Below are 12173 nucleotides of genomic sequence, written 5' to 3'. Positions count from 1 at the left end.
CTGAACTGGAATCCGGGCCGGTGGGTGAGGACGTGACCCTGAGGGCCTGGCTCTGAGCCACACCCTGTGCCTGGAAGGTGGGGGGATCAGGGGCGGAGGGCAGCATGTCTGCATCACGTCCTGGACATCTCTCTCGCCCCTGCAGGAACTTCTGAGCCACTCCGCCGATCGGCCCGAGAGGCAGCAGCTCAGAGAAGCGCTGGAAGCCATGCAGGTAGGTAAACTGAGGCAGGGAGGTCCAGGCCGGCGCGGGGCTTCACCCACCCAGTGTGGGGCTTTGACCGGAACGGGACTCGCTGACAAGCCTCGTTCTGTAACCACAGATTACGCTTTTCCTGGGAAGAAAGCAGGAGCGGGGCGGCGGGGGGCGGGGGGGGGGCAGGGAGGGGTGGGAGCTGCCCCAGGGCAGAGAAGGTGGGCGGTGGGGGCTTCAGGCACTCGCCCCACACATCTAGGTCCCTGACCTCCCCGACCTGTGGCGACTTCCCCGGGCGCCCCTTCCTCCTGCTGTCCTGACCGCCCACCACGGCTCTTGCCTGGTCCCAGGCACTGGACTCAGTCTGGGCCGTCTGGCCCCCTGCTGCCCACTGCCCCGGCCTATGGCTCTTGCTTCTGAAATGCCCTCCTCACCCCGCCCCACTGTGTCATTGCCAGCCACTGTGCAGATAAGTCCCTGGAAAGAGAGCTCTGTGGGTGCCCCCCCCTTGCTCTAAAGCCTTCTGTGGCTCCCCCACTGCCGCCGAGTCGGGCTAAGGCTTCCCACGGGCCTGGCTGTGCAGCTGTGTTTGCCATGCATGCCCTCAATCCCAGGGAGGCTCGGCCACCCCCACACTCCTGTATGTGCCCCACCCTCTCCTGTCTCTGTGGGCTCGGGCTGGACCTCCTCCCTGTCACCTGGCCGTGTCCTGCACACTCTCGGTCTTTGCAAGGTGACCTTTCCCAGGAGGTGTGTCCCCGCCTCGGGGGTGGCTGTGCCAGGACAATGCCATCGCCCCTCTGTGCTCTTTACTCCCTGATCATGGTCACCTGTGTCCCCAGCCAAGCACAATGCCCAGCAAGGGTAGGTCCCCTCCGTGCTGCTGCTGGGCAGGGGGACGACCATGTCCCCGGCACCTCCCGGGGGAATGCTGACCTCTGTACCCTCGTGGGTGAGCTCCTTCCAGAGGGCAGGCGTCCACCTCCCTCTGTGGCTTCGACCCTATCCCCTAACCTAACCCTGGCATTACTGTCGAGCCAGGCCCATCTGGGAACGTTTCTGCCTCAGGCTGCCCCACCGGGCGCTCCTTGTAGGAACGGCAGGAGGTGCTGAGGCGAGGCTAGAACTGGCTCCCACCCCCGCCCGGCTCAGGGATTCGGCCCGAGGCAGCTTGCCCTGCTGGGGGGTCAGTGCCTCCCGCTAGATTCTCTGTAAGGGCTTGGGTCCCGTAGCCCCCAGGCTGGTGCTGGCCGCCCTGGTTGCTGCGGGTACCGCCCCCTGGTGGCCGGCAGGAGGGCAGCGGCGCGTGGACGGCCAGAGCTAGACCCCGGGGTCACCCAGGTCTGCGCGGCTCCATGGGAGTTCGGGGCCTGCCAGGTGCCCGTTCCCCCGCCCCCCCCCCCCGAGCCGAGAAGCTGCTCAGGTTGAGGTGCTGTTTTCTTCTAGTCCGAGCTGGGGGAGGTTGAGCGGCCGGGCGGAGGGAAGCCGTTCCAGGAAGCGGGGGCTTGGCTCTCACCCCTGGACACGCAGCCTGTGTGTCGGTTCCCGGTCTTAGTTTGCCGGTGTGTCAGGTGGGGGTTCGAAGGCCTGCCGCTGCGGTGGCTGGTGGCAGTGCCCCGACCGTGGGGCTGGGGGTGGGGGTCGGCCCGCTGACCCCCCCCGCCCCCCGCCTCCGTTGCTTTCAGGACTTAGCGATGTACATAAACGAAGTGAAGCGGGACAAGGAGACCCTGAAGAAAATCAGCGAGTTCCAGAGTTCTATAGAAAACCTGGTAAGTGTGGCCGATTCTCCAGAGTGGAGGCTAATTAGGGCCCCACAGCACGTTTCAGAAGTAACTTCCACGATCTCCGTATTAAATAAGCCGGTGGGGACCCTATGCTCTCTGTCCCGGTCGGGGAAGCAGGCGCAGCCACGCACAGAGGTGGCCTCTCGCCGAGGGGCAGGTGCTGGGGGAGGAATGGTGCTGACCCTCCCGCCCTCCCTGACCTGGACTGAGGACACAAGGTTGTGGCTCCTGGGGGACCCTGAGGCTCCTTGCCCGCCCGGAGCTCTGCTGTCCCCAGGAGGGACAGTGGGGAAGGTTAGGCTGCTCTGTCCCCGAGCGGCCCTCGGCTCCTCCCCTCCCCCTCCCTTCATTAGTCAGGGCTGAGGCCTCCCACCACCTCTCCCCAGCCTGGTTCATCAGAAGCTCAGCCTTGGGGCATCGGGCGAGCCACTGTGGCCTGCCAGGAAGAGGAGCTGGGCCGTCCCAGAAAGCAGACTCTTGCTTCTCTGCCAGCCTGCGGCAAGGTCTCAGGTCTGCCGGGTGTGTCGGCTTTCCGCACCCCGACACCGCTGACCTCTGCAGCCGGGCCGCGCTCTGTTGTGGGGTTTGTGCCGTGCCCTGCAGGGACTGAGCACCCCTGTGTGTGCACCCCACCCTCGGGGATCCCAGACCTCCCCGAGCATCGCCTGAGTACACAGTCACCCGGCGGAGCCCGCTGGGTTTGCCCCCGACCCTCTCCCTGCCTGGCCCCCTGAACTGGCAGAGTCTGGGTGTGTCGATGTGTCCGGGGCACATCGACACGGAAGCTTGGGCAAACAGCATTACGATGTGATCCCAGTGTCCTGTCTTTCTAGGAAGAGCTAGAAATGCCCACGTGTAAAGGAGGGAAGGATAGAGGTGCCCCAGCACCCTGGCTGTGGCCTTAGCCCCCGCGGGGTCCGGGGCTGCCATGTTTTCCCCGGGGATCCTTGATGCTTTCTAAGGGGTACACGACGCAAGTCTTGGTGTTCTTGAAGTTTCTAGATGTGAGTCATCGTGTCCTTTAAATAACAAAAAGAACACAGTGGCGGCGAGCAGGTGCGGACGGGTCCTGGGGGCAGGGTGCACGCTCAGCCCGCGGGTGTCTGCCGAGCCCACCGGAGCAGGGGCCCGGAGGCAGACAGCTGGGCAGGGGGCTCACCCCACCGTGTGTGACCCCGGAGCTGTGCTGCTCTCAGCTTCGGCCCGGCGGCTCCTGCAAAATTCAGAAAACCCGGACGTCCGCTGAGAACCGCCCGTCACGGCACCACGGCCCCTCCCCGTCAGTGTGCTGGAACATTCCCTTCTTTCCTCTCCTGTCCCGACAGGCGGTTTCTTTGCAAGCCATGCAGGGCATGCGTCAAGGCGCGCCTTCTCTGAGTCAGAGCAGAGGGGAGAGACAAGCCAGTGGGGCATCCCGGCAGACCAGAGGGGGTTTGGACTGGAAGCCGCCCTCCCTCTGATAGGCCCCGTTTGTTCTCCCCGGCTTGGCTTCCCAGGGTTGGGCGTCTGGCCCTTCTTACTGGGGCCCGGCTCTGGGCTCCACACAAGGGCGGCCTGTTGCCATGACCCAGGCTGTCAATCGCTCCTTGTTCCCGCAGCACGGCTGGGGCAGGGCCCGTCCCCGTCCCCACCGGCCTCTCCCGCCCCGACCTGCACCCCAGCCAGCAACCGCCGGCTCGCGTCACCTGGTTCTGCCATCTGCGTCCACGGGCAGCGCACCTGGAGGGGCCCTGGGCTGCCACCCTTCCTCTCTGCGGAGGTGCGGGGCAGGTGGGACCCCACTGGGGTGCTGGGGCTGACCGCCGGGCCCTTTCTTTCCAGCAAGTGAAGCTGGAGGAGTACGGGAGGCCGAAGATCGACGGGGAGCTGAAGGTCCGCTCCATCGTGAACCACACCAAGCAAGACAGGTGAGCGGGCTGGCCCCGGGCTGCAGGTGGGCCCCGCTCCCCAGCGGCCCGGGAGCAGCCTTTCCTGCGGAGAGAGCTGCCTGTCCGCCCAGCCCCGTGTGCTTCTGCCTCACGCGCTTCCTCCCTGCTCCTCGACACCATCCCCACCACGTCCGCCAGCGGCTGCCTTGTCCGTGGCCCTGGGCTGGGCTAGAGGGCAGCCAGAGCCCTGGCCTGTGAGCTCCCAGGCTCCCCCGGGGCGGCCAGAGGCAGAGCGGCCGCGTGCCTGCGAGGGACTGCCCAGGCAGGTGACGGCGAAGGCTCCGCAGGAGCCAGTGTGGCCCCGCTTGTCCAGAGCCCTTCACGTGCACCTGCTCTGCGCAAGGCCTGGGGCTGTGGCAGGGGCCACGGGAGGTAGGGGGCCTGTCCCTCTGGGGATCCCATGCACTGGGGGATGGAGCATGGAGGCCTGAAGAGCCCATATGAACCTTGAGCCATGGGGGTGGGAAGCCAAGGGGGGCTTCCTGGAGGAGGTGTAGGGAGCGGCTGAGACCTGCTGGGGGCTCAGAGGAGGCAGCTGAGCCAGGCTGACGGCCGCCTGGCCGCCCCGCTGGGCCAGGTACTTGTTCCTGTTCGACAAGGTGGTCATCGTCTGCAAGAGGAGAGGCTACAGCTACGAGCTGAAGGAGGTCATCGAGCTGCTCTTCCACAAGATGACGGACGACCCCACGAACAACAAGGACGTCAAGAAGGTGGGCCCTGGGGCGGCTGCGGGGGAGGGGGAGCTGTCGCGGGGCGGCTGCGGGGGCCGGTGGGGCCTGCGGGGCCGAGGGAGCTGTCTCGGGGCGGCTGCGAGAGCAGGGGCAGCCGGAGTGGAGGTCAGCACTGACCCCGACTTGGTGGCTCTGCGCAGTGAAGGGGCCGCCTTCCTTCTGTCACCCTCTCGTCACTGTGCCTTCTGTTGACAGCACCCGGCTCTGTGCCGCCCCCTCCTGTGTCTTTGACTGTGGCCTGGGGTGGGCATCATGGGATGGGGGAGGGGCTGCAGGGTGGCTCCGGAGAGCCAGGGTTTACACTGGGGCCGTCTGACGCAGCCCACATTGGCCCCTGCCGGAAGCAGCCTTCTTTGGGTGGGGACTTGGGCAGGGCTGACTGTGGGGTGTTCCCCGCTCCATGTCCAGCCTGGTGGGGGGGGGGTTGTCCAAGGCTGTTGGGGGCGGGGCAGTGGCTCTTGGGGTGGGGGCGGGGCTGCGACTGCTGGTGGTGGGGTCAGGGGTGGGGGGGGGCGGGGCGGGAGCGACAGGCAGGTGCTGCAGAGTGCCGCCCTGACTCTGGGAGGTGGGACCAGGGATGCTGGGTGCGGCTGCCTCCCCCTCTGGTTTAGTCCTGCTTGAGCAGAGGCCACTGTGCCCCAGGGCTTGAACACCTGCTGTGCACATCCCTTGCTAGATCTGGGGGCCAGGAGCCAGTGTGCTAAAAATCCCAGACTCTGGACCTCAGAGCTCGCAACACAGAATGCAGGTTCCACCTGGAAGGGCTGTCGGGGGCGACCCACTCAACCCCACCCTCCTGATGGACAGTTCAGACATTCGGACGTCCAAAACCCCTCCTGAGGCTTGGGGCCACAGGCACAGTCCCTCCCCCGCGGGCCGGGCCGGTTTCGGCCCCGGGCCCCTCTCCTCGGGGAGGCGGAGCCTTTGCCCCTGGCGGTGGCTGCTCCTGGGCTGTGGCCCCTGACCCTGGGCCAGGCTGAGACTTAATGACGTGTCTCCCCTTTTCCTCTCTCTCCTCATGCCTCCTAGTCTCACGGGAAAATGGTAAGCGCCTGGGTCCTCCTCCTCGGCCTTCACCCCCTCAGGGCCCCGCCAACCCTTCCTTTCCGAGCCTGAACGGCCTTGGGGACCCCGGCTGGGCCCGCGCAGGGCCAGGCTCCTGGCTTTCTCCTTCCTTCGTCCTGTGCCCTGTGCCCTCATCAGGACGCGGCTGTGCATTCCTGCCATCGCAGGGGGTAGACAGGAGGGCCACCTCCCCTACTCTCCTCCCTTCCCCTCCCCCCTCTCCCCCCTCCCCTCCCCCCCTCCCCCCCCCTTCTGTTCGCCTTCCATCTTCTCCAACACCAACGGCTCAGACTTTCCAGGCTCTTCTTCCCAGGCCCCTTTGAATGCCTCTGGAGGTGGCCGGGCCTGGCGGGCGGTCCAGGGAGCCACGGCCAGCTCCGGCACAGGCGCTCCCCACCCTGGTTTCGGGGTCGTTTCCCTTCAGAGCAGGGAGTGTCTCAGGCTCCCAGTTGGGAACTGAAAGCGGGTGCACCGAGGTGGCGGAAGGGCCCGCGCGGCTCTGAGCACAGGCTCCCTGGGGACCCGCAGACTGGCCTGCTGAGCCCACAGAGTTCAGCGGAGGGCACAGCTTGGAGCGGGTGGGAGCGGCCTCCGCGACATCTCGTTAGAGGGTGTGCACACGTGTGTACATGCACACGCTCACATATGGGCAGGCGCGGGCACGAGTGCCCGGTACACATGTGTGCACGCCTGGGTGTGCACAAGTGCCTGGTACACACACATGCACACACGTGTGCACTCACAGGCAAGAGTACCTGGTACACGCAGTAAACACCTGCACGTGCATGCGCGGGCACGAGTGTCCCGTACACGCGTGTGCACATCAGGGTGGGCCGAGGGCCTGGTATACAGGTGCGCGTGCGTCCGCGTGCCCCCGCAGGCCAGCTGTGAGCCTGCCCCTTCTCCCGCAGTGGTCCTACGGCTTCTACCTCATTCACTTGCAAGGAAAGCAGGGCTTCCAGTTCTTCTGCAAGACGGAGGACATGAAGCGGAAGTGGATGGAGCAGTTCGAGATGGCCATGTGAGTGCGCGAGCGACGTGGCCGCCCTGGCACCCCCGCGGGCCGGGCCGGTTTCAGACGCCCGGGACCGAGACGGGTCGTGTCACCCCGAGACCCGGGCTCACCTCCGTAGCACCTTCGCTGCTTTTCAATTTGCCCGGGGCTGGCGCCCCTCCCCTGGGACCCCTGCGGTCCTGAGGCGGAGCCTGGCACGGCAGGCCAGCTAGGAAGTGAGGGGCAGGGGTGGCTGCGGCACCGCTGGACGCCGGGTGACCCACGTCCCCCACGCCTTACGGGCGGCGGGATGGTCACTGTTTTGTGAAGGCACAGGGCTCTTCCCACAAAATCTAGAAGGAGCCCCCGTACATCCAACAGAGAAGGGATCGTTGGGGTCCCCAGACACACCGGCCGCTGAGGCCAGAGTGGGTCCTGGGGTCAGGCAGGCCGGGGGCCCCCGTGCAGGAGCGCCCCCCACCCTGGGAAGCACCCTCGGGTTCTGCGTCTCCGTCTGGCCTGTCTTTGTCACCTTCCGTGCATCCAGCTCTCGCGCCGTCTGGCCGCGGGCGTGTTCAGAGGGGAGGAACACCGGGCAGCTGCGCATGTCTCCTAAAGCCCGGCTCACCCTGAGCTAAGCCTGTTCAGATTTTACATCTCAGGCTTGCGCACGGTGAGATCCCTAAGGGCACGTGGCTGAGTAGCGACCCGTCTGCCAGAAACCCTCACCGTTCTCCCCGAAGGAGCACGTGCCTGCACGGCACGCCCGCGAGCCCCCACCCAGACTCTTGTTCTGCCGGGGCTGTCGGGGCAGGTCCAGCCTGAGGCCTGGCCTCCTGACGTCTGGCCCGGCCTGCCCCTGAGCCTGGCTGGCCCCCAGGTCCGCCCCAGCTCCATGTCGCTCAGGGCGTCCCGGCCTCTTTGCTCCGGTCAGGTCCAACATCAAGCCAGACAAAGCCAATGCCAACCACCACAGCTTCCAGATGTACACGTTTGACAAGACCACCAACTGCAAAGCCTGTAGAATGTTTCTCAGGTGAGGCGGCCCTCTGGCCCAGCCCCTACCTGCCCGCCCTCAGGGAGCCTGGTGCTGTGTCTGCCCTGTGTCCCCCTGGCCCTGCCCCTCCGCCCCACAGGCCAGCCCTGTGCTGGGCCCAGAGGGGCTGGGGAGGGTCCCTTCAGTGTCTGACCATCCGGGCCCTTGGGTGTTTGGATCCAGCTCGGAAAGGAGGGGGCTGTCCCCGCGGTGCCCCCGTCCTGCTGTGCACAGCAGCCTGGCAAGGCCAGCAGAGGTCCCGGAGGGGAGCCGGCACCGGGCCCCCAGGAGGGCGAGGGTCTCGGGACCAGGGCTTCGAGGGTCGGGCAATCCGTGGGGCAGATGGTGAGGTGGGCCTGGTGGTCTTTGGGCCACGCCCTTGGCTCAGAGTCGTGCTCTTGTCTTCCCCCCACCCCCCCGTAGGGGCACCTTCTACCAGGGCTACCTGTGCACCAGGTGTGGGGTCGGGGCACACAAGGAGTGTCTGGAAGTGACGCCCCCCTGTAAGATCAGTGAGTATTTCCCCTGCCGGCCTCCCGCACGCGAGCCCCGGGCTGACCCGCCCCGAGCTGTGGGTCCCCTGGTTCACAGCTGCCCCTGTGCTTTGCTCCTGGCCTGGCTTTCTTCGCGCATTCTCCTGTCCCACCACCGACACCCCACAGCGCAGGGGCCCGACGAGAAAGACCAGGGCCCAGAGAGGGGAGGACACCTGCCCCAGCTCACCCAGCACCAGGGGGTCCCACCAGTGGGCGTTCCGTGCCGCAGCGCTCCCTCCTCACCGGGGGCTCCCGCGCTTCTCTCTGCCTCTTGCACCCGGCCCCGTTCCGGTTTTAAACGTGTAGAGCCTCCACCCCAGACGGGCACGGAACGGGCATGGCAGTTGCGTGGTTTCTGATCACAGAGCCATGCCAGTTGTGACTGTTCCTTACCCCTGGTTCTCCTGCACCCAGATGGGTCTGGCCTTGCTGAGCCACGGCTGCGGCCACGTCAGTGTGCCCACGTGGGCATGCACATACGCACACACGCACCTACAGGGCTCCTGTGCTGTTCGTGCCTGCGTGTCAGGGGAAAGCTGAGGCTCGGGGAGGGGAGGTGACCTGAGCCTGCCCGACTGACATCCAGGCTGCCCGGGCTCCTCTGTGGGGGAGGCCTCTGGGGGAGCGCCCGGCCTGCAACAGCTGGACGGGCAGCCAGAAAGCCCGAGACGGTTCTGAAGGTTTCGAAGCCGCCCCAGGCAGGGCTGGCTGGATCGGGTGGGGACACTGCGGTGTGAGCCTGGGAGCCGGGGTACCTGCCGAGGGTCAGCTCTGCCCCCCACAGTTCACGTGGGCACCCCTGATCCTCCCACAGGCCCCTGGGACAGTCCATTGCCCTGTGTCCATGCTCGGGGGAGCTGCCCTCGGAGACAGGGTCAGCTGCCTGCAGGCGGATGGACGAGAGTCCAGCCCGCTCGGCCCCACACACAGCCCGCAGAAGAGACAATTTTGTCCCTTCTTCATTTACCGTGACCCCTGGCCCGGCGCCCCAACTGGGAGGGGGGTCCGACAGGTCAGGCAAACCCCCTCCTGCGGCCGCTGGCCTGACGCAGCCCCCTCTGCGCCAGGGACCTCCTCTGGGCTGGAAATCCCGGCCAGAGCCCATGGGCACGAATGCGGCTTTTCAGCTTTGCCCGCCGATACTGCCCTCTGGTGGCCGCGTTCCCTCACACGGGCGACGGGACTGTTCCTTTTTGGCTTTTTTTCCCTCATCCTAAAGGTAACATAATTACTTACCGAAAATTTGGGGACAAAAAGAGAAGAAATTGAATAAAGGAGAAAATAAACAGCACCCCTAAACTTATAAGAAAATAACCAAATGTGGCGTTGTGATGTATTTCAAGTTTTCTGTTGCGGAATGAACCTTTTGGGTTTTTCGTCTCCTGAGGATTAAAAACACTCATTTCCCACAGAGAGTTGGGGACACATAGAGAAGAGCGAAGGAGCCGATCGTCCACGCACCCCCCACCAGCCGGGACCGCCGGTCTCCGGCGCGCCCCTCCCCCACCCAGTCTGTTCTCACGCTCGCGTGTTTTTCGTCGCGCCTACACTTTCGGGCAATTTCGTATCTTTTTTAAGCTGAAGTTTTCTTGGGCATCCTCTCACGTCATTAAAAGACCGCGGTGGGCACCTGGTTTTGTTCTAGAAAGTTCCGTGCTCGTCCAGCACTCTCCCCGTCTGTGCTGGGCTCGGGCTCCGGGCCGTGCCTGTGACCCACAGCAAGTCGGCTTTAACCGTTGCCGCCAGAGCCAGGCTGTCCCAGAACGGCGCTGCCCCCCAGACAGCCTCTCCCCGGGAAGCTTGCTGCTGCCCTCTGTAGCGCTGCCTCTCTCCACCCAGTGCCCCCGGGGCCGTAGGGGCTGTCAGAAACCGTCTGTCGAAAGCCATCTACCACCGTGTCGCATGGTGTTATGGTCACATGAGCCACGCGCGTTAGCCCTTGGGGTCCTTGCTTTGTCCGGAGGTGCAGTGGCGGCCCCGCAGGTTGGATGGCTGGGCCAAGCGGGTGCCTCTTCCTCCCCGGGGGCACCCCAAGGCAGGCAGGAAGAACCTTGGGGACATCCGTGTCCAGGAGCTGGTAGACGGGTGGTGTGTGTCCTGACGCCTTTCGGCAACCGCCTGGGGCAGGTGTCCCTCATCAGGTTTGGCAGGCTGGCCTTTGAGCCCACCTCCCCCCGGGGATTTCTGGCACCTGCCACCATCCGAGCGGAGTCGGCCCAGGCAGGAAGCCCGTTTGCCCGTCTGTGTTCCCCGGGAGCCCCGACAGCCCGTGCCCCGAACGTGCAGGCAGAAAGGAGAGACCGGCCGGGCGCCTGTGGGTGGGGCCCCCCAGCTCGGGGCCTTGGTGGTGACGCCTCACATGCTTCCTTTTCAGGTTCCCCTGCAGACCTGGTGAGTCCTCCGCACAGCTCCCGCCACTCTGACCCCGCGCAACCCTGTGTCCCCGAGCCAGAGACACTCTATTGTTCCTGATCTCTCCGGGCCCGCGGCCGCCCTTGCTGGCACGCGGGCCTCTGGTGCTCACCTGGGGCCTTTGGTTTCCTTCACGGCCCTCAGTAGAAGTGGGTCCCCGTGTCACAGGAGGCCCTGACCGCGTCACCTTGGCCCGGCTGCCCACCTGTTCGCTTGCCCCGGGCTTGTGGGTACCCAGCTCTGTGACAGCCGTCCACCCACCGGCCCCCACCCTGATGGGGCCGAGAGCCCTCTGAGGGCTGACGTAGGGCAGACGTCCCCACTGGGGGTTCAGTCAAAGTAACCAGCACTTACGGGGTGTTTGCGGAGGCTGGCGTGTGGTACAAACATGCCCTCAGGGAGGAGGGAGGAGCTAGCATTTGCGTGCAGGCAGCAGGACGTGTCCCAGACAGAGGACAAGCCCCAGGCTCAGAGCATGGACACCTCCCAGGGCTGGCGTAGTCAGGGCAGCCTTCTTGGAGGAGGTGGGAGTTTATGGTAATGGATGCATGTCCCAGGACAACGGAGGGGCACCAGGGTGGAGGGTGGAGGTAAGAATGGGGGAGGGGCTGTCCCAGAGTGAGGCCGTGTCACAGCTGCCCGTGGGAGTCTGCGATGGGTCCCTCTCCTCCCCCTGTTCCTGCCACGACCTTTCTTTCTCGGGGGGTGGGGGCAGGCGGCGGACAGGGGTTGTCAGCACCGGGGCAGCCCTCCCTGATCACTGTTGTCTGTCCTTACCCTCACAGGACGCCTCCGGAGCAGGACCTGGTGAGTCTGTGGGACTCGGCCCCTCTCAGCTGCCGTCCAGGTCCACGGTCACTCTGGGGTTCAGGCCTGGGCCACTGTGACCTCCCAGCCTCAGCCAGCCTTCTGGGCTCCAGGCTCCCAGGGAGCGTGCTCTCTCTGCGGCCACGTCCCCGGGGGCTGTTGCGCTGTCTGACGACTGCCCAGCATGGGGAGGGTCAGGGTCTTTCTGGGGAGGCTTCAGTCAGACCCCCGCCCCGCAGGGTGGGCCACACAGAGGCCACTGCTGTCCCTTTGCTCGTCTCCCCACATCCTCGTGCCCCTGCTTTGCACCATGTGCCTGGAGCGTGGCTTCTGGCTGTCGAGGGTGGAAGGCATCACCAACCGAGCCGCAGCCTAAGCCGGGCCCCATGGCCCGAACGCCAGGAAGCAAAACCAGAGCCACAGAGCCACGCTGTGGCCGGGGGACGCCCGTGTCGAGACCAGCCTGCAGACGGGCCCACACGCGGCCGGCAGGGTCAGAGCGGGACTCGGGCCAGGAGCGCCCAGCCAGGACCGCCCAGCCAGGACCCCCATTTCAGCTCCGGAGCCACCCCAGCCAGCTGTGGGTGGCCTTAGCCAGCCCCTGGGCCTCGCTCGCTCTGGCCCCCCGTCTCTGCCTTCAGGGGCACCCCGTGTCTTGCTCAAAACACCGACTCAGTTGCA

General features: G+C 65.9%; 1 protein-coding gene across 8 annotated transcripts in view; it reads left to right on the top strand.

The window, feature by feature from the left end:
• The window catches only part of VAV2 (vav guanine nucleotide exchange factor 2), a 147697-nt gene that overhangs the window by 120932 nt on the left and 14592 nt on the right, over positions 1-12173 (top strand). For 5 of the 8 annotated variants that reach the window (XM_045082862.1, XM_045082863.1, XM_045082868.1 and 2 more), the window contains 10 exons: positions 146-214; positions 1882-1968; positions 3805-3890; positions 4489-4621; positions 5672-5686; positions 6619-6728; positions 7636-7737; positions 8161-8249; positions 10648-10664; positions 11471-11492. In XM_045082862.1, the coding sequence (XP_044938797.1) occupies positions 146-214; positions 1882-1968; positions 3805-3890; positions 4489-4621; positions 5672-5686; positions 6619-6728; positions 7636-7737; positions 8161-8249; positions 10648-10664; positions 11471-11492 (730 nt within the window). The remainder of the gene's footprint in view (positions 1-145; positions 215-1881; positions 1969-3804; positions 3891-4488; positions 4622-5671; positions 5687-6618; positions 6729-7635; positions 7738-8160; positions 8250-10647; positions 10665-11470; positions 11493-12173) is intronic. The other 3 variants (XM_045082865.1, XM_045082867.1, XM_045082870.1) reach the window with 1 other exon arrangement.

The sequence above is a fragment of the Mustela putorius genome, unplaced genomic scaffold (genome assembly GCF_011764305.1).
Source record: "Mustela putorius furo isolate JIRA1106 unplaced genomic scaffold, ASM1176430v1.1 tig00000596_pilon_pilon_pilon, whole genome shotgun sequence".
Taxonomy (NCBI): domain Eukaryota; kingdom Metazoa; phylum Chordata; class Mammalia; order Carnivora; family Mustelidae; genus Mustela; species Mustela putorius.
Note: the sequence above shows the minus strand (reverse complement) of the source record. Positions and strands in the feature narration are given on the sequence as shown.